Consider the following 24,883-nt stretch of genomic DNA (forward strand, 5'->3'; position numbering starts at 1 on the left):
TACTGAAAGAATAATAAGGCAATATTATGAACAACTGATGCTGAAGCTGAAGCTCCAATACTTTGGCCACCTGATGGAAAGAGCTGACTCATTAGAAAAGATCCTGAGGCTCGGAAAGATTGAAGACAGGAGGAGAAGGGGATGACAGAGGCCAAGATGGTTGGATGGCATCACCAACTCAATGGACATGAGTTTGAGCAAGCTCCAGGAGATGGTGAAGGACAGAGAAGCCTGGCGTGCTGCAGTCCATGGGGTCACAAAGAGTTGAACACGACTGAGTGACTGAACAACAACAATGAACAACTCATGACAATAAATTTGACAACTTTGGTAAATTGTACAAATTACTTGTATTATAGCCTGCTAAAGCTGACTCAAGAAGAGATAGATAACCCGAATAGAAATTGAATTTACTGTTTAAAACTGATCCACAAAGAATATTTGGCCAACCAAATAGATGGTTGAGAATAATGCAAAGGCTATGAAGAGAAATCTAGGATTCTGAAATTTTCCTTAAGGCTTTTAAAATTCCCTTTCTCTCTCTCTCTCCTTCTCTTCCACACACAAACACACACACATGCATTCACAGTGACATCTCATGATACATGAGACAGGATGTGAAACTGAACAGTTCTGATGAATGTCTGAGTGATAAGATCTCACCTTTAAGAGCAAAGAGCTGAAAGGCTATTCTGGCTCCGTAAGACCTAGAAACTAGTTTCTTGGGGAATACTTGATTACATTAGGCAGGCCAAATAGCTTCTGAGTTTTAGCACTACCTTCAAATCCCTGAAAAATGTACTATACTAGATTAGGAAACTGAGTTTCATGTGGTCTGGCCCTGCTTTCTGGATTTAGGATGTGGTTTGTCTCAATAATCAAAGTCCATCTCATGGAAAGAAAAGCAAGGAATGATGGGGATTTGAAAATGTAGTGAGCACCTGAATTTATTTGTTTCTCTTTTAAAGGGGTCTCTTTTAATCAGCATCAGCTTTCTCTCCTGCCTCCCACCTGGCTGTCATAGGACTAAATTTAGATCTTAATGTTTGACCATTGCCCTTCCCTATGAGATATAATAGTTAAAATCATATTTCCAACCTTCTGGCATTTAATCAAGATAGAATTGATTACCTTTAACTGAAAACAAAAAAATCACTTATAATCAGGATGCTGATTCCAATTTTTAGTAGACTTAGCAGACTATCAGGTACTTACTGAGTGCTCCTCATATTGCTTCTCTCATTTCTGTTGCCACATAGTCATAATAGCTTGTCCTCTGGATGCCAGAGTACTGACAAGAAAGGAATTTGGAAGCTGCGTAAGGGAGGATATAAAAATCTCTCATTCCAGACAGACTTCTGTCTCTTTGTATGGAACTAATTTTCTGTGTCACTGGAACATGGTTACTCACAATGGCTATTGGTCCCTTGTTTTTTGTTCAACTTAAACCCATGCTATAAGTGCTCCGATTATTGACAAGCAAAAATTGGCTAATTGACTGTTGGCTCAGACAGCATAACTTTCAACATTGGTTGGCGTCATAAACAGGTGTGGTGAGGAGTAGCTAAGATTATCAAGAGACGGAAATTTTGGGGCAAATTTTATTCCTTGTTTTCATCTTTTGGTGATTAGTCTTAAATATAATCTCAGACTGAATATTGTGGCAATTTTCTTACTTGCAAAGTGCAAGATATTAAAGGTCAAGGTAGCTGTGTCTTCCTGTATTTCTAGAATTTTAGGTGAAAGATGTAAAATTTTTGTTTAAGTATGCATAAAAGCATTTGAACTGTCCCTGTAGATTATTATAACTTTTGCTATGTGTGAGGCACTATATTATGTACCTGCATTTGTTATTACATTTAGTTCTCCTGGCATGATGGTTATTATTCCTTCCTTTCTCTAAGACATAGAGAATTTAAATGAATTATCCAAAGTTATGGCATAAAATTGTGGCAGAGCCAAAACTCAAATATGAGTTTATCTGACTTAAAACCTCAGACTCTTTCTACTAGAGCTAGCTGCCAACTTGAAAGCTCAGAGTTGCCTTTTCCAGTTCTATGATATGAATGCTATAGTCTTAGGAACCCAAATGAGCATAAGTCCTTCTTTTTTGCTCCTATTTTTCAGTACTAGGCCAGTGATAGAAATAAACTTTGTTCTTTATGGCCATGATCTTGAAGGAATTGGAATTAATCCAAATGGAATTAAGTACTGAAACATGTTCATTTGTATTGATTAATGTTCTGCCTATTTCCAGAAATATTTGAAGAAATGTGACAAAAATTGAATATCCTGAGTCCTAATGAGCATAATCTCACTCTCTTATGAACTCTAATAGATATTTATAGAGTTATAATATATAACAGATATTTATAATAAACATTTATGCTTGTATGTCTCTGGGGAACTTGCCATTATATCTTGTGTTATTGTTTCTAGTATTTGTCTAATTCTATCAAGATGACCTTGAAGGCAGATACTCTTTGTATTAATCAGGATTTTTTAGAGAAACAGACCAATAGTTCTCTCTCTTTCACATTTGATTTCATGAAGTTCACTTCTAAGAAGCATTACTTCACTTAACAAATCATCCAGTGTTAGTTTGAGGTAGAGATGGCTGAAGTACTTCTGACTAGTCTTTTGGATGTTAGGTTGAGGTAGAGATGGCTGAAGTACTTCTGACTAGTCTTTTGGATGTTAAAACTTCATTCTATTATTGTGGATTACTAACTAGAGTACTCAGATATTAACCCACTGCCCTTAGGATATAAATGAACACATATATCACATTTTATGTGAGCTATTTTAATAAAATGACAGACTACCTACAAATTACTTAAGGGTTTGGTCTTATTGAATATTATAAATTGAGTGTGTGAGGAAGAAATTGGCATGGGTGGATAGTTGATAGCAATACTTACAAATTCCTAAGTGTGTTAGTCATTCAGTTGTGTCTGACTCTTTGTGACCCCATAGACTATAGCCTGCCAGGCTCCTCTGTCCATAGAATTCTCTAGGCAAGAATACTGGAGTGGGTTGCCATTTCCTTCTCCAGGGGATCTTCCTGACCCAGGGATTGAACCCCAGTCTCCTGCATTCCCAGGGAAGCCCAGGTGGCTCAGATCATAAAGAGTTTGCCTGCAGTGCCACAGACCTGGGTTTGATCCCTGGATCTGGAAGATCCCCTAGAGAAGGAAATGGCTACCCACTCTAGTATTCTTGCCTGGAGACTTCCATGGACAGAGGAGCCTGGCAGCTATATAAACTCCTGAGGACACCTAGAATTCAGAATTCTTTTTCATTAACTGATGACAGTGTTAGCTAATATTGCTAGTTGAGTAGCCAATCCTATAATGTGTAATTGTTCCCAAACAGCTAAAGAGCAGAAAAAAGAATGAGTCATTCTAGTCAATGACTTACTTTTTCTTTTTTTAAGGAAAAATAAATTATATCATCCTTAATCCTATTAATATTTTGTCAGAGAAACAAATTCTAAATTTCATAAAATAAATTCAAGTTCTAAGCTGCCCTCATTTTCTTTTTTCTGCCTGTCTTGTTGGAGCCCTTCTCTCACCACTCAGCTTTCATCATGACTCTATTCTGCCCCCACTGCCTTTTGCTCTTTAGAAGACACTCATTAACATTTGCTAATGTATGCTAATGAGAATTAATTAGCATCTTCTGTGTGAACAAAGGCTGGTGCTAAGAAGGATGGGTAGAGACTGTATAGAGTTCAGTCAGCCTTGCTTCACACTCTTTATGCTCTGAGAACAATCATCTTCTTTCAGTTGTTTTACAGTTTTTGTGTTTTTTGTTTGTTTTGTTTTATTTGTTTACCCATGAATCCGGACAACCCTTCTTCTTCATAGGAATATTACAGAAATTTTATGGGCAACAGAAAGATTCCTTTTTGTTCTAAGCAATCCAAGGATATAGAAGCAAAGTCGTCAAGGGTTTATAACACACTATTTTCATTGGGTTAATAGCCACAAAAACTCACACAGGAGAACGTATTTTCATTTTAGCACATTTATTTACAGCGGTTGCCCTTTGTCGTGGCAATTGTAATGTGAAAGCACACACTCTGAATATATATTAAGACAGCATGGTTAAATAAGAAATGTCCTTCCCCCCCTAAAATAATCTAAATGCAAAGAAAAAGAAAGACTCACCACTTACTTTTTTGTAACTACTGAGAGCTCTAAATGCTTTTGTAAATAGCTATCTATTTCCTGGATATAGTTAAAATAAAGTCAACCCTCCAAACCACATAGAATAAGAGTTGCTTTGTTCTTTCTGTAGACCATGGTGTCAAGGAATATCTAATTGCAGTTTTTTGCAAACACTCCTGTATATAATTTGCCATTTGGAGAATGATGCTTCATCATTTCATATTTGCTCTTGACAGTTCAGGGGTGAGTGGTAGAATTTGGAAATATACCAGCTACCCATTTCACTCAGCCTGTTTAACTGTAATTTTATATACTATGGAAACAGAAGGAAAAAGTACCAAAAAATTTGGTGTGCATCCCCTCTTATTTTCATTGTGAAAGGATAGAAGGTGGGAATCTTTATTTTGAGTGAATTTCCTATTTTCCTCTTTTTTTATCTCAGGGTTGTCTCTCTGGAACCTTGTGGTAAAATGTGTTTCTCCATAGACTTAATTCTTTTGCATTTGGCAAATACAATATTTTATATTGTATTTTTAATAAAGCAGGCATCAGCAGCTATTTATTTTCTATTTCTTAAGGGCCACAGGGCCTTAAAAATAAATATAATTCAAAAGGAAAAACATTAGAGAATGACAGTTACTACAGCAGTTATATATATATTTTTTCCTGCCCCTTCCCTCCTTGGGTGAGTCTTAACAAAAACCAAAATTATTATTCTTTTTTGTGATTTTGTAACCACAGAAATGTAAAATAACTATTTAGTATCTCCAAGATATTATAATGTTTGAAAATATGACCAGTCTTTTGGCATTTATTATACAAATTTCCATTAGTGTATTGTTGAATGTATGCACCCCATGATTTTTTCAGTGGTTTTATGGAAGACCCTATGATTTTAAGGTTTTTAATGGTATTAAGGAAAGAATATCAGCCTAGGTCTGTCAAATTAAACCTTTTCCCCAGATACCTTGTTGACAGTTGTGTAATGATCTCATTCTGTTATTCCTACTCCAGAGGATTTTTTTAAATGTCTTATAGTTTACAGGTTCATTAAAGTATTTGATCGCTATAATAGCTAAATAATTAGTGTCTTTACTCTGTGGCTTCCAGAATATCATGCTCAAGTCCATGACTTGAAGGAATTCAGATTGTTATAAACAAATGTCCTGAATATCTTTTTGAGTGCAAGTGTGCTAAGTTACTTACATTGTGTCTGCCCTCTCTACAATCCTATGTTCTGTAGCCCGCCAGGCTCCTGTGTCCATGGGATTCTCCAGGCGAGAACACTGGAGTGGGTTGCTATGCCCTCCTCCAGGGGATCTTCCCAACCCAGGGATCGAACCTGAGTCTTTTATGTCTCCTGCAATGGCAGGAGGGTTCTTTACCACTGGCACTACCTGGGAAGCCTGAATATTTTCTAATCCTGACCTAAGACTAGTAAAAATGAATGGACCTGGTGAGTTAAACTGAATCAGATCTTATGTCCTTGTAGATACATGAAAAGAAGAAAGATCACATTCCATCATTTTTGTTCACTTTCACAGACAGTGGCTTCCATTCCCTACTTAACATCCACCAGTGATAGTGTTTTGATAAATTAATGGAAGCCAAGTCCTGGGCCATTCCCTGTAGGAGAAATGATACCTTAATATGGTTTGGTGATTTCATCCAGTCAGATTAAACTCCTGAACTTCAACAGTTGCTACCTAACCTATTTTCCCTGGAGCCTCCTCTCTCTTTGTCTTGCATCTCCACCCTCGCAGCTACCCAAGCCAAAATCCTTGGAATTATCCTTGATTCTTCTTTTCCTCTCACATCCCACATCATACCACATACTGATGACATGGGTTCTTCACTGAAGACTTGGAAATGTGCTTGTTATGGCATTGATTAATGTCTGTCTCAGGGCAGTTAAGTCTGAGCTGAAAGGTTTATTTTTTAAATTTTATTTATTTTTTAATGTTTTCTTAAGTAATACAAATCTAATTTAATTAATGAGCAGTTTCTTACCATTTTGCAGGCAAACATGAAAGTGTGTGTATATGCCCAGTTTTGATAAAGGCAGTACTTTTGTTTTCAATATCAAAGTTTATTTACTTACCCTTATTGTATGTAACTTTTTACATCATTTTTCATTTTTCCATTTTTAAAAGGTTATACTCCATTTACAGTTATTATGAAATATTGGCTCTATTCCCTGGAAATGTACCCCATTTATATGGGAAGAACTGATATTGACATTTGCTCATACACAAAGGAACCCTAAAAAAATAACTAGTACATTGCTAATAAACATAACTAGTAATTGCTGCAATAACCCAAGTAAACTAGATAGGATGTTCATACCTAAACTTGAATCTCATTGTTATAAAGTCATTCTTTTGCATCAAATAGCTAGGCTCCTTAAGGATTGTTACTTTTCTTCTATAGTCTACAAACTCCTACTCCAGAACACTTTGCTCTGTAGACCCTTGTAAATGCGCAATAAACGCTAATTGAATAAATGAATTTTCAGTTTCCAAAGGAATGATCTGGTGCTACAATAATCCCTTCATGAGCTAAATGTGGGTCAGAGAAACAGGTGATATCATTCAGCTCTTCCAGCTACTTGGCCACTCTGATCCTGAAGAACCATAAAATATTTTCAGTACTATAGACTGAAAAGGAAAACCTGGAACAACATCCACTTTTTTGAACAATTCCAGTGCCTCTAAAATGTGACATTTTGCTGTTGTTTCCTTTTACTGTTTCTAATTACTGGGTCTATTTGCATGAAATGAGGATCTGGGTTGCCTAGGAGTTCATCTGCTCCTATTGCATATTCTTCTCTTAAATAAGCATACTTCAGTGTAGTTTTGCTTGCTGCCTTCAACATTTAAACAGGAACCACCCCCCCGCCACTGTCCCATTCTCCTCCCATCACTCCCCAGGAGAGAGGTTATTTTTAAAGTACATAATCAATAGGCTTTGGGAAACATCCAGAACATGAAAAGGTCATATGATTGGGAGCAAGCTATCAGGGATTGCTGAGAGAAGGGATGGCAACAAGCCATGCCAAAAATTGCCTGAGAAGGGAAAGACAGTCTGTAACTCGCATTTAAATATTCTGAGTTATTCTTTTGCACAGGCTTTTGTTTGGGAGGGGCTTCTTAGCTTTGTTCTTCAGCATCACTTTGAGCTTCAGGAGATGCAGATCAGCATTGACAGTGGCTTTTCAGACCAAATAGGGTTACATTAAAATCAAGCTTCGTCTGAGGCTCTTGATGGAGTCTTCAATCTCCTGGTCATGGTGCTGCTGTTTAGTTACTGATGCTGATGCTGCCTTTGCTGAGGGTTTGAATCAAGAATAAACCAATTATGGTCACAATACCTATAAAAACAATGGCTCCATAGCTCCTGACTCAAGTGCCAGACAAAAGAAACACTGTTAAACAAAGAATGCACCTACTGAGAATGTGTAGATGATCATGCACAGATGAGTATCGCTGTTGGAAAGTCACCTCAAGAAAAGTGAAGAGGCTATTTCTGCAATACTGTCCGTTACATCACTCAGAAACCATAGCTCTTTTTTCTTCTCTACTTGCAACCACAGCAGAGCTATCTCCCCTTATGGATTTTTTAGGTTTTATTTAATGGCAATTTATAACTATCCTTCCTGTACCTTAGAAGGTGATCCATGATTCTAGCCCTGCATTTTCTCTCTTCTGGTTATCAGAGGAAATTGATTTGTCACTCATCTCCTTGGCTTGGGACATTTCATTTTGCTGCTTTTGTTTAATAGGATTGTAATCTTTCCTAAAGATTTGCTTGTATCTCTATTTGTTTAGTATTTTCCTCCATTTCATTATTTAACTTTAACCATGTCTAGTGAGTTGATTATTAAAAATCAGTTTAGCATTTTGTGTGAATTTTTGGTTTGGCTATGCATGGTGCAAAAGGGGTTGTGTATCAGCCTTTGCTATTTGTCCTCAGCTGTTCCTATATTACGCCACTGATCAGACCTTGATCTAAGGCTAATCTTATATCATTAAGATGCCTTCCTAAGTAAATTCTTCTTTGACTGAAGAAATCTGGTGGTAGCATTAATTGCAAGTAAGACCATGACTTATTGTTGACTATAAAATATCTTCTGAGAAGTGTCTGCCGTCACTATTGTGAACTCTCAGTAGTGACATAAAGACTTTTGTCCCTTGCAGATCCAGTTACAGCCAGTGACAAAGGCATATGTCCACTCTGAACAAAAGAACACTTATTTTCCTATTCCATGGCTGACATTGAGTGATAACATTTTTGCATATTGTAAAATTTTTTATGCATATGCTGTTTAAAGGCAAAAAGTGCTTTTTACAATAATCTTCTTTGTGAATAGAATTTAAACTCTGTATGCGCTGCCTTTTCAATATACCTGTCAAGCTCTGAATAATAACCTTTGACAGTGCTGTGCAGAAACAAAACCAGAGGTTGTTTCCTCTGTTCACAGCAGCATTGTTTATTATCTTTGCTGTTTTGGACTTAGGCTCATCTACCTTAAATATAATGTGTAAATTAATATTTTAAATGAGTTACTAGAGTGTGATTTAAAGAAATAGTCTGCTGTGATTTTTGCCATGGCAAGTTACAGATCTTTGTCTCTGGCTGACTCAACCTATGATGAACAGACAGTAGTTGACAAGTGGAAAAATCTGCCAATTAATATATTTTCTGATATTATTGTACCATTAAAATTTTATAAAACTTGTATATGCCTTTATAAAAATGGAGCTAAGCTGAAAACAAGACCCTGAGGATGAGGGGAGGAATAAACAAAAGAAACATTCTTTGTCTTAAAAGAACTGTTAAATCACCTATCTCCACATTGTCAAGGTAAATCATATATGGGAAAATTTAGACTGCATATAATATATATAGAAATAATTAAAATAGGAAATACCAGCTTTTAAGCATTTTTGAAAGCTTCTTTGACACTGGGTTGCTGGTTAGAATGAAATCTTCTCTATTTTAATAAGTTAATTTGGTTATGATAACCAAATGGTTTGTGCATGTGGATGTAGCTTTGTTAACAATTTTCTTTATCATACAATGAAATGACCCAACAAACCCTAAGTCTACTTACTGCAGAACAGAATTTATTTTGGTTGAAATTATTTTGAATTGAACTGACAGGCTTATGATTGACATGTTTTGCAAATTGTTGAAGGTGATGAAGCAGAGAAGTCTTTGCACAACACTGTATAAGATGCTGTAGCTGTATATCTTTAATAAACAATGTTCATTTTGACAAGTTTATTGAAAAAATTTATTAACTGCACAGAAAACTGTACAATGAAAGTAATAACAGTAAAAAACAGTTATTAACAATTGTGCTGTCATTTAAAGAATTATTATATTTTTTCATTCTTCGACAGTGCAAATCCAAGTGGAAGAGAAAGAAGATGATACTGAGGAAAGTTCAAGTAAGTGGGAATGGACCCAGTTGGGATATGTTTCCTATGGAATAGCAGTGAATTTAGGGGATTCGTCATCCTCTTATCTTGTGGGAATATGAGACCCTATGCAAACAGAGGAGCATGTGTGGATGACTTTCAATGGTCTCACAAGAGAGATCAAGTCCATCAAATAGACTCTTCGCTTGAGATTCCATTCAATTGGCACATACACATTCCACCCAATTTATAAGTTGCCCATCATTAAGTGGATGGTGGTCCAGAAAAATTTGCTTTTTTATTTCTTTACTATTTTCCCTGTTAAAGTCTTTGTCCTAAAAGGTTTTCCCTGAGGCTGGATCTATTACAATATAACAGATTGGCCTTTTTGAGTAAATGATCAGGTTGTTCAATAAAAATGAATAAACCTGTTCTTTTGAATTCATAAATATTTTGTCCAAGTTGCCCTGTTGTTTTTACTTTGAATAGGTTCAGGTCAAGAGCCTGATTGTGACCCCTTCCCAAGCATGCAAAACCACTCATGGACTAGAACAGAGAAAGACCATTTTATGAGCAAAAGTTTTGAGTTTATCAAAACTGAAAGTGCAGCATTTCAGGGAGAGTTCAATTAGAGAATACATCAACACTATCAATTAAAAACCTAAGCCCAATATGACAGCCAGTGAATGTTCATGGTGACAGTTGTTTTCATTAATTTGGTACATTCTGCATGTAAACAGCCCAGAGTCTCACATAGATCCTAGAGGCTCTGACTTGACTACTATAGGGAAGGAAAAGTAATTTTTCCTTTACCCTTCTGAGTTTCTTAACTGATACTCCTATAATCTAAGACAGTTTAAGAAGAAAACCAAACCAAAACAGAAGTTTATGAACACATGCACCTCATGTATACATGGATGATACCCAGAAGAAACTGAATAATTGTGTGAAATGGCTTAAAATTTACACTTAAATGCCATCTTAATAGGGAAAAGGGAGGGGCATGTAGGTCTCCTGGGAGAGAATAAGTTTTAAGAGAACAGATTGGAGGTGTAATAGTTTATGATAAAATATCTCTGCATGTAGTGTTGACCTATTGTCTCCTCTATAGAACACTTCTATAGTGTTCCTTGGGGATGAAATTCCTGGGGAGGGGATTTATGACAGTTGAGTTCCTTTTGGAGGCTCTATTTTCAGGCAGACAAGAGGAATTCAGAAAAAATCTCTTTCTGCATTTGCTGCTTTTCAAGTGCTACATCTCAAATAGTCAGTACACTGAAGTGGCATATTTTGTAGTGGTATATTCTGAATGTCTTTTTAAGGTGGTATATTCTGCTACCCTTCAAAACTGAATTGAGTCCATTCCAAAAGGTAATGTTTATACAAATCCACATTTAGTAGGCAACTGTAAAACGCTCCTTTTTTTAAGAATTTGAATATTTGGAAACTAGTGAAAGCACTAAAGATAGCCTTTTTGTCCTAAGTGCTAAAAGATGAATATAATGATATACTTTTAATCCATGGTAAAACTCTGCAAGTTTAATAGCTTAGCTTTAATGTAAAATATACTAAAATGCAGAGTACCAGGTGGCTTCTTGAATTTTTGAGTTATTTGAGAGTGAAATTTTTTCTCAGTTCCTATGAGGCTCTTGTTCTTTCTATGATTAGTGACTAAAATGAACAATAAAGGCTGGGTAGATTTTCAGAATGCCAGAGTGGGGTTTGAATATCATGCAACATCTGCCACAGTATATAACAAATTTTTGGTCTTGATGACAAGAGTACAGTTTTCAAAACCTAGTTAGAAAAGTTATTCTCCTGTTTCTCTCTGCTAGCCAAACTTTAGTAATATTGGTAATGTTTAGATCTTATTTAGATTTGGAATATCAATAAAAGTTTAATAAGTAATGTTGAAAAGATAACAAAATTTATAAAAAAATAAAATAATGACACATAGATATGTAAAAATGAACATATTTAACTAATAAATGAGGAATCTGGTGAGCCATTTATAGCAGTTACCAGTTCAAAGGAAAATTCAAAGAACAGACACATTTATAGATCAGGAATATTGAAATGATTGTGCAAATGAAAACATGACTGTTTTGTGGGATTTTTTCTTTTCTTTCTTTTTTAGTGGTGGAAGGTTGTCTGCAATGAAAAGAGTTCACTTGCTTGTCTACGGACAAGAACTATTTTGCATTGCTATCTAGTGACCTACAACTTACAAAGTTACAAAATAGCTTCCATAGAATCAGCATCAGACAACACAGAAGGGTATGGTACAGACACTTCATAGTTTTCCATTAAAGCACAATTTTTTCCCTGTAGTAGCTTCTATTTTAAAAGATAGTGATAATTATGAGTAATATTTGTTTTTTTTAATAATAGTTAACTCTAAATATCAGAAGTTAAAAAGCACAAGTGAAGGTGAAGTAGGATTGTCTGTCATAAACAGTAAAGGAAGCAACTGAATTCTCCTCCTACTCTTTACTGGAAAGCTTGCAAAGAAGTTATGGACATATGAGGCATTAATTGTTAGTTGGTGAATAAAATAAAATAATATTATTTCTCTCAATTTTGTATTAAATTTATTAGTTACCTATTTCTAATCAAAAAGATAGAATGATCAAGCAAAGTTATTTACTATCAATTTGATCTGAGAAAGAGAAAGAAATTTAGGACAAATAAGTATTTGAAGTTAAGAATGAAAATGATTTTACATAAAATAGATAAGCAACAAGGATTTACTGTGCAACACAGGGAACTGTATTCAATATCTTGTAAAAACCTATAGTGGGAAATAAACTGCAATATATATATATATATTTTATATATATATATAAAAAACTGAGCCACTTGCAGTACACCTGAACAAGTAATACAATATTAGAAATCAACTATACTTCAATTTTTTAAAAAAAGTTAAAAAAAAAAAGAATGAGAATGACTTGAATCAGGAAGAATGTCAAAGCATAAATTAATTTCTTCAAAATTATTCTAGCTTATAGCATTTCCTTGCATTCTTATTGTTTGTTCTAAGATAGAAGTAATATTAGCACATAGTGATTTAACACTCAACCCTTATGTATTGAATTGATAATCTACAAACTTGGTCTGAGAGATCATGGTATGATATTAAACTCCCAAGTCATCTAGTTATACAAGTAAATGAAGGCTGGAATTCTAAGCTTTATTAGAATTTGGGGATTGATACTCACATATTTGAGCAGATAAACCACAAGAAATGAGAATGTAGATAAGTGTATTTAAATGGCAGACTATGAAATATATATGGCATGGTGCACCACTCCAGTATTCTTGCCTGGACAATCCCAGGGACGGGGGAGCCTGGTGGGCTGCCGTCTGTGGTGTTGCACAGAGTCGGATACGACTGAGACGACTTGGTAGCAGCAGCAGCAGCAGCAGCAGCATTTTATCTTGATATGACAAATTGCTAGATTATGGTCTCAGAGGTGTGACAATGATAATTAAAAAGTAAGAATACATTTGGGATTGGGAAAGCACTTTTCTGAAACTACCCACTGAAGCATTAACTGCTGTGTTTAGGCGAAGAGGAAGAGGAGGAAAACAAACTTCCTCGAAGAGAGAGCATGAGACCAAAGAGGAAACGGACCAGAGATGTTATCAATGAAGATGATCCAGAACCTGAACCAGAGGATGAAGAAACAAGGAAGGCCAGAGAGAAAGAGAGAAGGAGGAGGTTAAAGAGAGGAGCGTAAGTTAGTTCTGATCTATAATTGATGTTATTTTTCATTCAAAAGTGCCTGATGCTGAAAGATCACTCTTTGGGCACTCCCTAGCCTTAAAATTGGTAATTAAAACTACTTTCAGAAAAACAAGCTTAGTCTGGTGCTACCATTTTATTCCACTTAGATAAATGTATTTTAATATTAAAATAAAATTTTAAAATGAATATATATTGAGAATGAACTTATGAGAGATTTCCTTATGAGAGATCTAAATTGTCATGGGTCATTAACATATTATAGTTAATTTAAATATTTTAAAGTTATTCCTTTAGTTAAATACATCATTAATGAAGTTAAATGAAAAACTTGTAAACATGATCCCAAATCACTTATCTTACAGAGCAGGAGTTGGCAAACTATGGTTAATTTCAACCTAAGAGCCAAGAATGGTTCTTACCATTTTAATCAAACTGTAATTAAAACAAAACAAAACAAAACAAAGAGGAATACGGGACAGAGCTGTACGTAGCTCCCAAAGTCTAAAGTATTAACTATCTGTCCCTACAGAGGATTGGACTGTCCTTTCCTTTTTAACATAACTCTATGTCTTTCACTTCTAGCAGGCCAATGATTTTCTGAGTGCTGCCTTTGTCTAGAATAATAGATTAAATGCTGTTTAGGAAAAAAAATCCAAGAAAATAATTTTCTGGTCTTTGCTTCCTGGAAAATGCAGATGACAGGCAGGTGGAAAAACTGTATATGTAAAACACATTTACTAATAGGAAACCTAGACCACTTGGAAAGGATTCAAGAGAATAGCTCCTCTGCCACCCCTAGGTGTGGAGAAGGCGATGGCACCCCACTCCAGTACTCTTGCCTGGAAAATCCCATGGACGGAGGGGCCTGGTAGGCTGCAGTCCATGGGGTCACGAAGAGTCAGACACAACTAAGCGACTTCATTTTAACTTTTCACTTTCATGCATTGGAGGAGGAAATGGCAACCCACTCCAGTGTTCTTGCCTGGAGAATCCCAGGGATGGGGGAGCCTGGTGGGCTGCCGTCTGTGGAGTCGCACAGAGTTGGACACGACTGAGGCGACGCAGCAGCAGCAGCAGCACCCCTAGGTGGAGCATGGGAATCACCATGAGGTGACAGGATCTCTCCTCTGAAACAGTCCTAGGACTTTAATTGCTGAGGAACTTTCCAAGATTTCCTCCTAAGATGACACCTTATGGTATTCAATAACTAGCTACGATTTGTGACCCTATTTTGTCAGTAGAGAAGCTTAGCATTAGTTGACCATGGTTCCTTTTAAAATAAAGATAACCCCACCCATTTCTTCATTGTATTTTTGTTGACCTAAGGTTTTAAATCTCTCTCTTCCTCTTCTTTTTCCTTCTCTTCCTTTTTCTCCTTCTCCCCAATCTCCTCTTCTTTCTTCTATCCTTGAATACTAAGACATTGCCTGCTTTCTGTTTTACTCTGATATTTTTTATGTCTATCTTCAAGTATTTTTATGTTTTGTTCTTTTCAAAAACAAAACACCCTTTTAAGTTTCATGTCTTATTGTGATTGTTATTTCTATTATTAGGATAGTAATATTTCCTACTAGCAAAGCTGATGCTTTCTGACAGTGGTATTTCATTGAAGAAACATCACCAATAGACATATGAATGATATAGATTGTGTTCCAGAATTTGCCTTTTCCTCTCCACCTGTGCTTCAGAGATGTTGCTCTTAAAATATGACTCGGATGGGAATTCCTTTGCTTTCTTGGTCTGCTCAAGGCCCTCCTGTCAAGGCTCAACCTCTAGAAATAGAACCATGTGAATCAACTGGGTCTTGGCCCCTGTTACCAGGGGCAGTCTTGTCCCTGTGAGTCTGTCCTTAGCTGGTCCCACTCTCATCCTGACTCTGAGAAGCCAGAAGCACTCCTGTCTCCCTCCCTCCTCTCTCCTCTGTAGAACCAGTCTTGACTAAAATGAATTTTATCTCCATAGGTTTTGCAAATTATATTATTACCGCCATAATTTTTACAACTATTTTAAATAATATAAATTACTTATGATGATTGACAGTCCCGATCACTATTTCAGGGTCCATATTCTATCATTCACTTTGAAGATAAGCCCTTCTGTTTTTAAGAAAATGTATTAGCAAATATGTTTTGAGAAAGATTAGTAGGCAAATCATGGAACATTTATTTAGGTTAATTAATTCATGATCTTCTTTTATTTAAATGTTCATGTGAAACACTTTAGGGAATTTTTCTTGCACTGAAAATACATTTGAAACCAACTAAACCCAAGGTTGTAATGTTAATTGTCTTTGGAGATGGTTAATAAAAACTGCCTTGTTTGGCATTTTGAAGTATTTATAATAATATTATATGCTTTTCTTGACCCAGTTTTAAGTGAATAAGTAATACATTTATAGCAGTGAGAAATTCAGCACATTATGCCTCCTTTTTCCTAACAACTATTGTTTAAATAAATCAAAACTAAGATAAAAGCCATTCTTATACAAATTAGCCCTACATTTCAGAAGCAAAGCATGCTTGTACTATGCTCTTTTAATATGATTAGCTCTTTCTTTGAGTGGTTCCTGGAAAAGCAATTTCCCTTTAATGCAATGTTTTAATTATGCATTATTATATTTAAATTATGCAAAAATGCAGTATCTTAATTATCTGCCTATTTGAAGGTAACTTAGCTGACAACAACTATACATTGTAGCACAGCGTGATCTTCCTGGAGCAATCAACAATTAACAACACAAAGATTAAAAATATACCAGTCTGAGATCATTTAGTGTAGGAATAAATATCTTTCCATAACTTGGAAGACATTGTTATATTTTAGTGTACTTGTTGGTAATCCTGTCATCCAGAAAAACTCTGTACATAAACATTTATTTAATAAATATTCAGCTCTACTTCTGTCAAAGACAATTTGCTAATTTCTTTGGAGGATATGGATAGGAATATGAAATTGCCACCATTCTCTACAGATTAATAACATAGTAAGGGAGAGGCCACTTAGACACAATTATTATGAAATAAGACAGTATAAATGTGTCAGAGAAGTACAAAGTGATTTAGAGTCTTAAACAAAACTATCTCATAAGGACAATCAGAAAAGGGTATTGACATTTCATATGATTTTTGAAGGAATCATAGAATCTGAATATGTTAAACATATAAAGTACTGGGTTTAAGACAGCAAGAAACTACATAATTAGTATTAGGATTGTAGAGAAACAAGCTTTAATTACATGGTAAATCCAAACATGAAATAGATCATTCATTCTGTGTAAGTATTTTGTTATCCTTGTATAGCACCATAGGATTTTATATGTGTGTGTATGCTTAATCGCTCAATTGTGTCCAACTCAGCAACCATATCGGAGAAGGCAATGGCACCCCACTCCAGTACTCTTGCCTGGAAAATCCCATGGATGGAGGAGCCTGGTAGGCTACAGTCCATGGGGTCGCTAAGAGTCGGACACGACTGAGCGACTTCACTTTCACTTTTCCCTTTCATGCACTGGAGAAGGAAATGGCAACCCACTCCAGTATTCTTGCCTGGAGAATCCCAGGGATGGCGGAGCCTGGTGGGCTGCCGTCTATGGGGTCGCACAGAGTCGGACATGACTGAAGCGACTTAGCAGCAGCAGCAGCAGCAGCAACCATATGGATGGTAGCCCACCAGGCTCCTCTGTCCATGGGGATTCTCCAGGCAAGAATATTGGAGTGGGTTACCATGCCCTTCTCCAGGGGATCTCCCCAAGCCAGGAATCGAACCCAGGTCTCCTGCATTGCAGGAGGATTCTTTACCATCTGAGCTACCAGGGAAGGATTTTATATAATAAACATCAAATGTTTAAAATAGAAACAACTTAATGACATTCAGAGTTGTATCCTAGTAGAGTGTACTTCCATAGTTCGCTTAAACCAGGATTATTATTTTAAGAAAAATATCTTAATGGGTTAAAAAAAAAAAAACAACCAAACTATCTATGACAAATGTTATTTTATAGAGTTAATTTAAATTTCTGTTTCAGTAACCATGACCTGATTAAAAACACTGGTGGTGGTTTAGTTGCTAAGTCGTGTCCAACTCTTTGTGACCCCATGGACTGTAGCCCTCCAGGCTCCTCTGTCCATGGGATTCTCTAGGCAAGAATACTGGAGTGGGTTGCTGTTTCCTTCTCCAGAGGATCTTCACGATCCAGGTATCGAACCTGGGTCTCCTGCTTTGCAGGCAGATTCTTTACTAACATAGCTACAAGGGAAGCCCTAAAAAACAAACAAACAAAAACAACAACCCTAAAAAAACTCTGGGTTGGTGTGACAGAAAGGAGATTGTGAAGTCATTTTGTAAGGTGGGCTATAAAACTATGGGTATGTCTTCCTATTATTCAGCTGTAACTTTCAAAAACATCTTTTGCCATAGACCTACTGTGTGTGGTCATGAGTGAACAACAAAACATGTTTCTGACTAACCCTGAGTCAGATTACACCTTCTTCATCAGTCAAGGTCTAGTTAGGAGAAAGGAACTCCAACAGTTAATCGAAGAGAGAGTATTTAATAAGAGGACTATTTAGAAGGTGCCGAAGAATTATTGCTTTTGAACTGTGGTGTTGGAGAAGACTCTTGAGAGTCCCTTGGACTGCAAGGAGATCCAACCAATCCATCCTAGAGGAAATCAGTCCTGATTTGGAAGGACTGATGCTTAAGCTGAAACTCCAATACTTTGGCCACCTGATGCAAAGAACTGACTCACTAGAAAAGACCCCGATGCTGGGAGAGATTGAAAGCGGGAGGAGAAGGGGCCAACAGAGGGCGAAATGGTTGGATGGCATCACTGACTCAATGGACATGAGTTTGAGTAAGCTCCGGGAGTTGGTGATGGACAGGGAAGCCTGGCATGCTGCAGTCCGTGGTGTCACAAAGAGTCAGAATGACTGAACGACTGAACTGAACTGATTTAGTAGGTACAAATAATCACTAGGCTAATAATAAATAGGTTACTGGAAAGGTGAAAAGAAAACACTAAGTATCATGGTAACAGCAACTATAGGAAGCAAATAGCACACCATGGGCTGGAGAAACAATTAAAAGAGGTTGAAATTAAAACCTAAAAGCATAGAGGAGAGACCTGGGGAGCTGAAACCACTGCAGAGGGGGCGATGCTCAAGTGGTGCTGGTGTCTACAGGGCGAGTGATGAAGCTGGTTCTGCTAATGTTGGAAAAACTGGCACACTAGTCTCACCTGCAGCTATGGGAAGGCCCTGCAGCTCTTGGGGTGAAGAAGCATTGCTGAAGAGTAAGCATCCCACAAGAGGCAAACGGGAAGCCAAAGGAAAAACCAAGTCCCTTCCTAGTATCCTCTATCGGCAGCCGATTATGGCAGCAGAATATTGAGCCAACTGACAAACCAGAAATGTGCCCTACAGAGTCACAGCCACAGCATCACAATATTAAGTAGAAAAGGGTAAATTTGAAGTTAAGTGACCATGTTGTTGTTGTTCTTCAGTCACTAAGTGTCTGACTCTTTGAGACTCCATGGACTGCAGCACACCAGGCTTCCCTGTCCATCACCAACTCCCAGAGTTTGCTCAAATTCATGTCCATTGAGTCAGTGATGCCATCTAAGCATCTCATCCCCTGTCACCCTCTTCTCCTTTTGCCTTTAGTCTTTCCCAGCATTAGGGTCTTTTCCAATGAGTTCGGCTCTTCGCGTCAGGTGGCCAAAGTATTGGAGCTTCAGCTTCAGCATCAGTCCTTCCAATGAATATTCAGGGTTGATTTCCTTTAGGATTGACTGGTTTGATCTCTCTGCAACAATAACTCATAACTTTTACCAAAAACAATCTTTTACCAAAAACATTGTTCTCTACAATTGTGCATTACATTCTTCAACTTAAAAACCTTGTCGCTTATGTTTAGATTTTGTTTTCTTTGAGTTTTGGACCCTTTGATACTTTTTGCAATACTAGGAACACAGAAGAGAAAAGAACCATCTCATTTGCTCAGTGAGAAACTAAATTCCTTTGAAGGCCTCTTCAAAGGATTGACTTCTATCAAGTATACTTTGAGTTCAATTTTATCAATTGAAGTTTTGAGCTTAATTAACAGATTAAGTTACCTTAGAGGAATAGATTCTTTTAATTTTTTCCCATTTCAGTTTTTCTCTTCCTCTTGAGACAGGGCTAACAAATTTTTTAAGGGCACTTCAAAGACATGTTCACCTCTAATTTACTATCCTTGTTTAAAAATAAAGTTTTTAAATGAAATGTAGAATTGGAGAGGGAAGGTGTACAGGGGAACAAAGAAGAGAAGAAAATATATCAATAGCTTTTTATTTCCACGGATTTTCTGAGAATTTGAGACTATGGACATAAAATGGTTTCAGGACTTCAGAATATAAATACTATTTTTTAAAGTTACAGTAATTCCAGAAATTCTGCATCAGTGTTCAGCTACAAGCTCTAAGGCTTATGGATCTCAGCATTCACTATATACAACCAAGTTGTTATTCATTAATCAGCTGAGTGTCGGATAGCATTCTTTAAGTTTGGAAGTCATCTTATCTTTACTAAAGAAAGTTTTTGTTTTTTTTTTAAGGGAAGAAGAAGAAGAAATAGATGAAGAGGAATTAGAAAGATTGAAGGCAGAGTTAGATGAGAAAAGACAAATAATCGCTACTGTCAAATGCAAGCCTTGGAAAATGGAGAAGAAAATTGAAGTTCTCAAGTATGATGCCACTTTTCATAATTAGAAACACTTTCCTTGCTATTGATTTCCCAAATTCTCTGTTTCCTATACATTATAGATAATACTATATGTAGTACGTCATTTATATAAAACACTCATTTATATAATGTTCATGGCCATATATACATAATTAATGTATCAAATGCTAACATATCACATATCATATATGTACATAAACACACACACACGTGTGTGTGTGTGTGTGTATATATATATATATATATATATCACTAGAGAGGCTGGGATAATGGTTATAAAAGAAAGCAACCATAATTAAATTCATTATTTGGAATCTTACAACCTCTGATCACCTTTAATCATTTGCTCCTTGAACTGAGAATTTCCTTAGTTTAATACATTCATTACTAGCTCTCTGAAAAAGATACTGTATTTGAATTTTACAAGTTTGTTGGATTGCACACTCTAGTTTTTCTGCAGGGTTCCAGCATCAAATGATATATTCATGTCACAGCTCTTATTAAAGCACAGGGAGGATACTAAGCCAACAGAACAGTAAATGGGATTCCAATTAAGGGTTATGCTAATAGCTATTCCCTGGTAACATGTCAGCAACCCAGTTTCACTGTTATGTTGAGTGTTGACGCACTCAGAGACACATAGATTTATAAACTCCTGATAAGAAAAGTCAAATGATTATCCCTTTCCTGGGACTGCAAGCATATTTGCCTCTGAGAATCACACTTTATTTCCTTGCCATAGTGGTTGGGGAAGCGGGGCATGAATAAAAGGGACATGTCTGTGATAACAACCATGTTTGCATCTCACAGATGTGCTACAGATTGCATTTTCCCCACAGAATCATTTTTATAAACAGTGGTAAATTTCCAAAGCTATCCCTCTACAAGCCTATTTAAATAATAACATTAAATGTTTAATGTATATATAATAATGTTAAAATTAGAGAAAAATGTTTCTGTCTCTGGTGGTGAAGAAAGAACTGAAGCAGCTATCAGGATAATTCACTACTAATCTTGGCTCTGCAAGAGGTTGTGCATTATTTAAGGAAATAGCTTAAACTTCTGGGACCTTAGTTACCCTATATCCAAAATAAAACAATATATTCCCGTTTTAGCCTATGATGTGGGAACCTAGGTATCATTTCTAACAGTATTGTTTTGTGGAATAGAATTTTCCAAGAAAACTTCTGGAACACCACACAGCTGTAGGCTGGGAACTCCCTATGCATGTGCATGTACACCAGTCATAAATGAGGTCAAAGAAAAGTAGCATTTCTGGTTCCATGAAGCTATTAATGTATATGCACGTGCATGTGCATTTGTGTGCGTACGTGTGTCTGTTAAAATAGTTTCCATTCGATGAAGTGATAGTGATGCTAAATAATAGGTTTAAAAAATATCCTTACTTAGCAAAATAGAAGTTTGGCAACCTTATGTTGGTTCGCAAAATATGTCTTAAAATATTGCTGACCATGAAATCCCCAAACCTGAAAACCACACGTAACTGTATATGGAAAGTTGTAAAATTATATAGTAATAATATTGTGAACTTTCAAAGCATGATGTGAAATTGAGTAAAAATGCCAAGAAATATATTCTCCCTTTCCATCTGCATGGAGGTGTAGAAATAGCCCTTGCTCTTCCTTGTCTGCATTTTCCATATAGAGCAGTGGAGAAGGGATGGGTGTCAGGCTTGAGTTTGAATCTCAGATCTTCCATTTAAAAGCTGTGCAAATTTGAATGAACTGTGTAGTCCTCTGACCTCAGGTTTCATATGAAATTTTACTAATTTACAGGGTTACTGGAATCATAAAGTGAGTTATTTCATATGAAACACTAATCAGGGTGCCGGAATATTGCACAAAGCTGGGAAACACAGCTTGTAATTATCATTTTATCTCAGGACAGACTCAGAGTTGCCTCATTTGCTGCAGTATAACAGGAGAGATGGGAGGGTGTAGGGCTTGGCAGGTCTGTGTGGGAGCAGCCTTAGCCACAGTCAACCCCAGAAGCCTTGGGGGATGGTGGCACATCAGTATAGCAGTCTGGACAGTCTGGCAGGATGGACAACTGATTTTGATGCTCCAAGAAAGAAAAGAGGGTATCTTGAAAGTTCAGCAGAATCTATGGTCAGCCACTTCTAGATTTTCAAAACACACCCACAGGGTCATCTTGTTGCAGATTCCAGATCCTGGGGCCTTAGGCTGGAGTCCAGGGATTTAGCCGTTTTTAGACACAGGGAGAGATAAAGATTGGGATGGAAGGAAGGGCAACACAGGTCCTATTACTAGAGCAGAGGTAAAAAATGGGGAGTCTGAAGCTGAATCTAGATTATAAATGGTTTTTATTTGGCCCACATGCTTTTTGTTTCTTTTTCTTTTATTGTTTTTCTTTAATTATGATTAAATATATGTAACATAAAATATAATATTTTAATCATTTAATAAAAATCATAATTTTTTTCTTCATTCTTAAATTTAAAAAGTAGAAGATTTCACATTTTAAAATTCAGATATTCATCTTCTCCTGGACAGGAAGAAAGTCTAGTCCACATTCCTACATGTAAATAATAGCTGGGACTAAGCAATTGCTGTCCCTTACTAACAGGATATTCACTCTTCCATGTGCACAGTTCCCAAACAATCCACATCACTTATTCATGCTCCTTGGCTGGACCTTATAAACATTCATTTGTTGCCTCCTACACCACGCATCTGGGGAGCAAGTTAGGCATGCTACCGAGACAGTGATTCAGAAAGTTGGAGTGAAAGCCAGCTCGCAGAATGGAAGCACAGATTTAGGCCCAGAGAAGAAACAACTGTGGCTTCTCACCTGTCAGCAATGCTCATTGTCTTGTGATGATTCTCCATAGCCAGAAATGGCTCCTGCTTTGTGGCTTTGCAGTATTCTGCACAGCTGGTACCATTGGCCATGATCAGCCTGATTCTCTTGGTTTCAGCCTCTGAGATGAAATTGTTGGTACTACAGTGCCTGACCTATTTCCCTTTGCAGGTTTCTGAATGCTGTATTGAGGTTCTCTCCCAAGGGTCCCAATTACATACTAGAATCAATACTTCATAGTATTTACATGCAGGTAAAGTTTTCCCTGGGGCTTCCCTGGTGGCTCAGAGGTAAAGAATCCGCTTGAGGTGCAGGTGAGATGGGTGCAGTCCCTGGGTTGGGAAGATCCTCTGGAGAAGGAAATGGCAACCCACTCCAGTATTCTTGTCTGGGAAATCTCATGGAGTTGCAAAGAGCTGGACATGACTTAGTGACTAAATAACAACAAAGTTTTCCCTACCCCAGTGTTATTAAAACATGGGAGCCAGGCACCTTTCCTCCCACCATTTATACCTTTCAGAGACTTCAAACTCTGAAAGAGTGTGTCAGTGGATTATGTTATTCCCGGAAGTAGTCTCCAGTCATCACTTCTGGCTAAGTTGATGGAATCTAAGACTCTATGTTCAGTATAACTGAAACAGATATATTCGTCATAGGTTTGGATCTGTATCTGGGTTCCAAGTCTTCCCATCTGGCTCTGAACTCTGAAAAACTTGTGAAACTTCTGAAACAGATTTTTACAGAGGGTCAGAGTTTTAATATGCGTTTTAGAGTAAAGCCTCAGGAATGGAGGCTTATGCTTCTGACGATATATATTGTGGGAGACCCAGGTATAGTTCTGATAAGCAATAATTCATCTTGGGACTCTCAAAAATTTTTGGAGATGGACAAGACCATCTCCAAACCCTCATGGTCATCATTGTCAATAACTAACGATTTCTAAATCAAAGAGCTGGAATTCAGATTGTGGACCTCACTGATTTTTTTAATCAAAAACTTTAAAATTTTGTTATTATAATTACCAGGGACATTGAAAGCTTTGAACATACAGATGACATGTTCAAAGTGGTATTTCAAAAGAAACTTAAAATGCAAAGTTATTCCTATTGTACAGATGAGAAAACTTTACAGAGGTAAGGTAGCTTCACACAGCTAATGACTATTAAGGTGAACATTTAAAATCCAGTTTTCTTCATCTGCAAAACCTCATAATTTTCCTACTGTCATACCACTTCTCATTTGAACCATGTTTTCCAGCAAAATAAACAGTCTTCCCTAGACACTCTGGTAGACTTTCTCACTTTGCTTCAGTCTCCTCTCCACTTGTCTGCAGCCTATGCTTCTTGCAACTGAGTTCTGTCCCCTTCATGAATTATTGTCTCCCTGTGGTCTTTTCTCTGCCAAATCCTATAGAAAGAGAACTCAGATAGTCTCTCTATTATTCACTTAGCTCTGTTGTTATGTTTCATTATATTGCATTTTGAAATTGTATATAAATTTCTTTTCCTTTAGAATAGATTTTGAGCTCCTAAGAATATGACAGGGGTCTGACAGCTCTTTATTTCTTCAGGGTCTAGCCTTGTGCTCTGTACATCATAAGCATTCAATTACTGTTTCCTAAGTATCACTGTTCATGGTGATTTCTTTTGTTGTTGGACACTCATTCCTAAACCAAGAGAATCACTAACATGACTGAGACCTGTTAAAGGCCTAGATAAATGTGTGAGTACAAGTCAGAAATGTGCTGAAACTTTGATTCATAGTGTTTGCCAATTTCCATGGTGTAAATATTCCCACTGTGATTAATTTCAAGCTACTAACAGTTTAAGAACCAGCTCACAAAATTCCTGAAAATTTAACAGTCAGTGGCTGAGTCAGCTACAGCACCTCAAGGGGATCTAGTGATGCCCTTTGATTAAGCTTATATCAGAGAGATTTCAATCTGGAGCAGTTAAGAGCAGAAACTAAAGAATAGAA

At 36.7% G+C, this 24,883-nt stretch overlaps 1 protein-coding gene across 4 annotated transcripts in view; it reads left to right on the plus strand.

The window, feature by feature from the left end:
• TMC1 (transmembrane channel like 1) overlaps positions 1–24,883 on the plus strand; it is a 390,992-nt gene that overhangs the window by 270,723 nt on the left and 95,386 nt on the right. For all 4 annotated transcript variants that reach the window (XM_081505441.1, XM_081505443.1, XM_081505442.1 and 1 more), the window contains 3 exons: positions 9,578–9,625; positions 13,166–13,334; positions 19,938–20,066. In XM_081505441.1, coding sequence (XP_081361567.1) covers positions 9,578–9,625; positions 13,166–13,334; positions 19,938–20,066 — 346 coding nt within the window. The remainder of the gene's footprint in view (positions 1–9,577; positions 9,626–13,165; positions 13,335–19,937; positions 20,067–24,883) is intronic.

This window comes from Giraffa tippelskirchi, chromosome 1, assembly GCF_054371585.1.
Source record: "Giraffa tippelskirchi isolate mGirTip1 chromosome 1, T2T-mGirTip1v1.2.pri, whole genome shotgun sequence".
Taxonomy (NCBI): domain Eukaryota; kingdom Metazoa; phylum Chordata; class Mammalia; order Artiodactyla; family Giraffidae; genus Giraffa; species Giraffa tippelskirchi.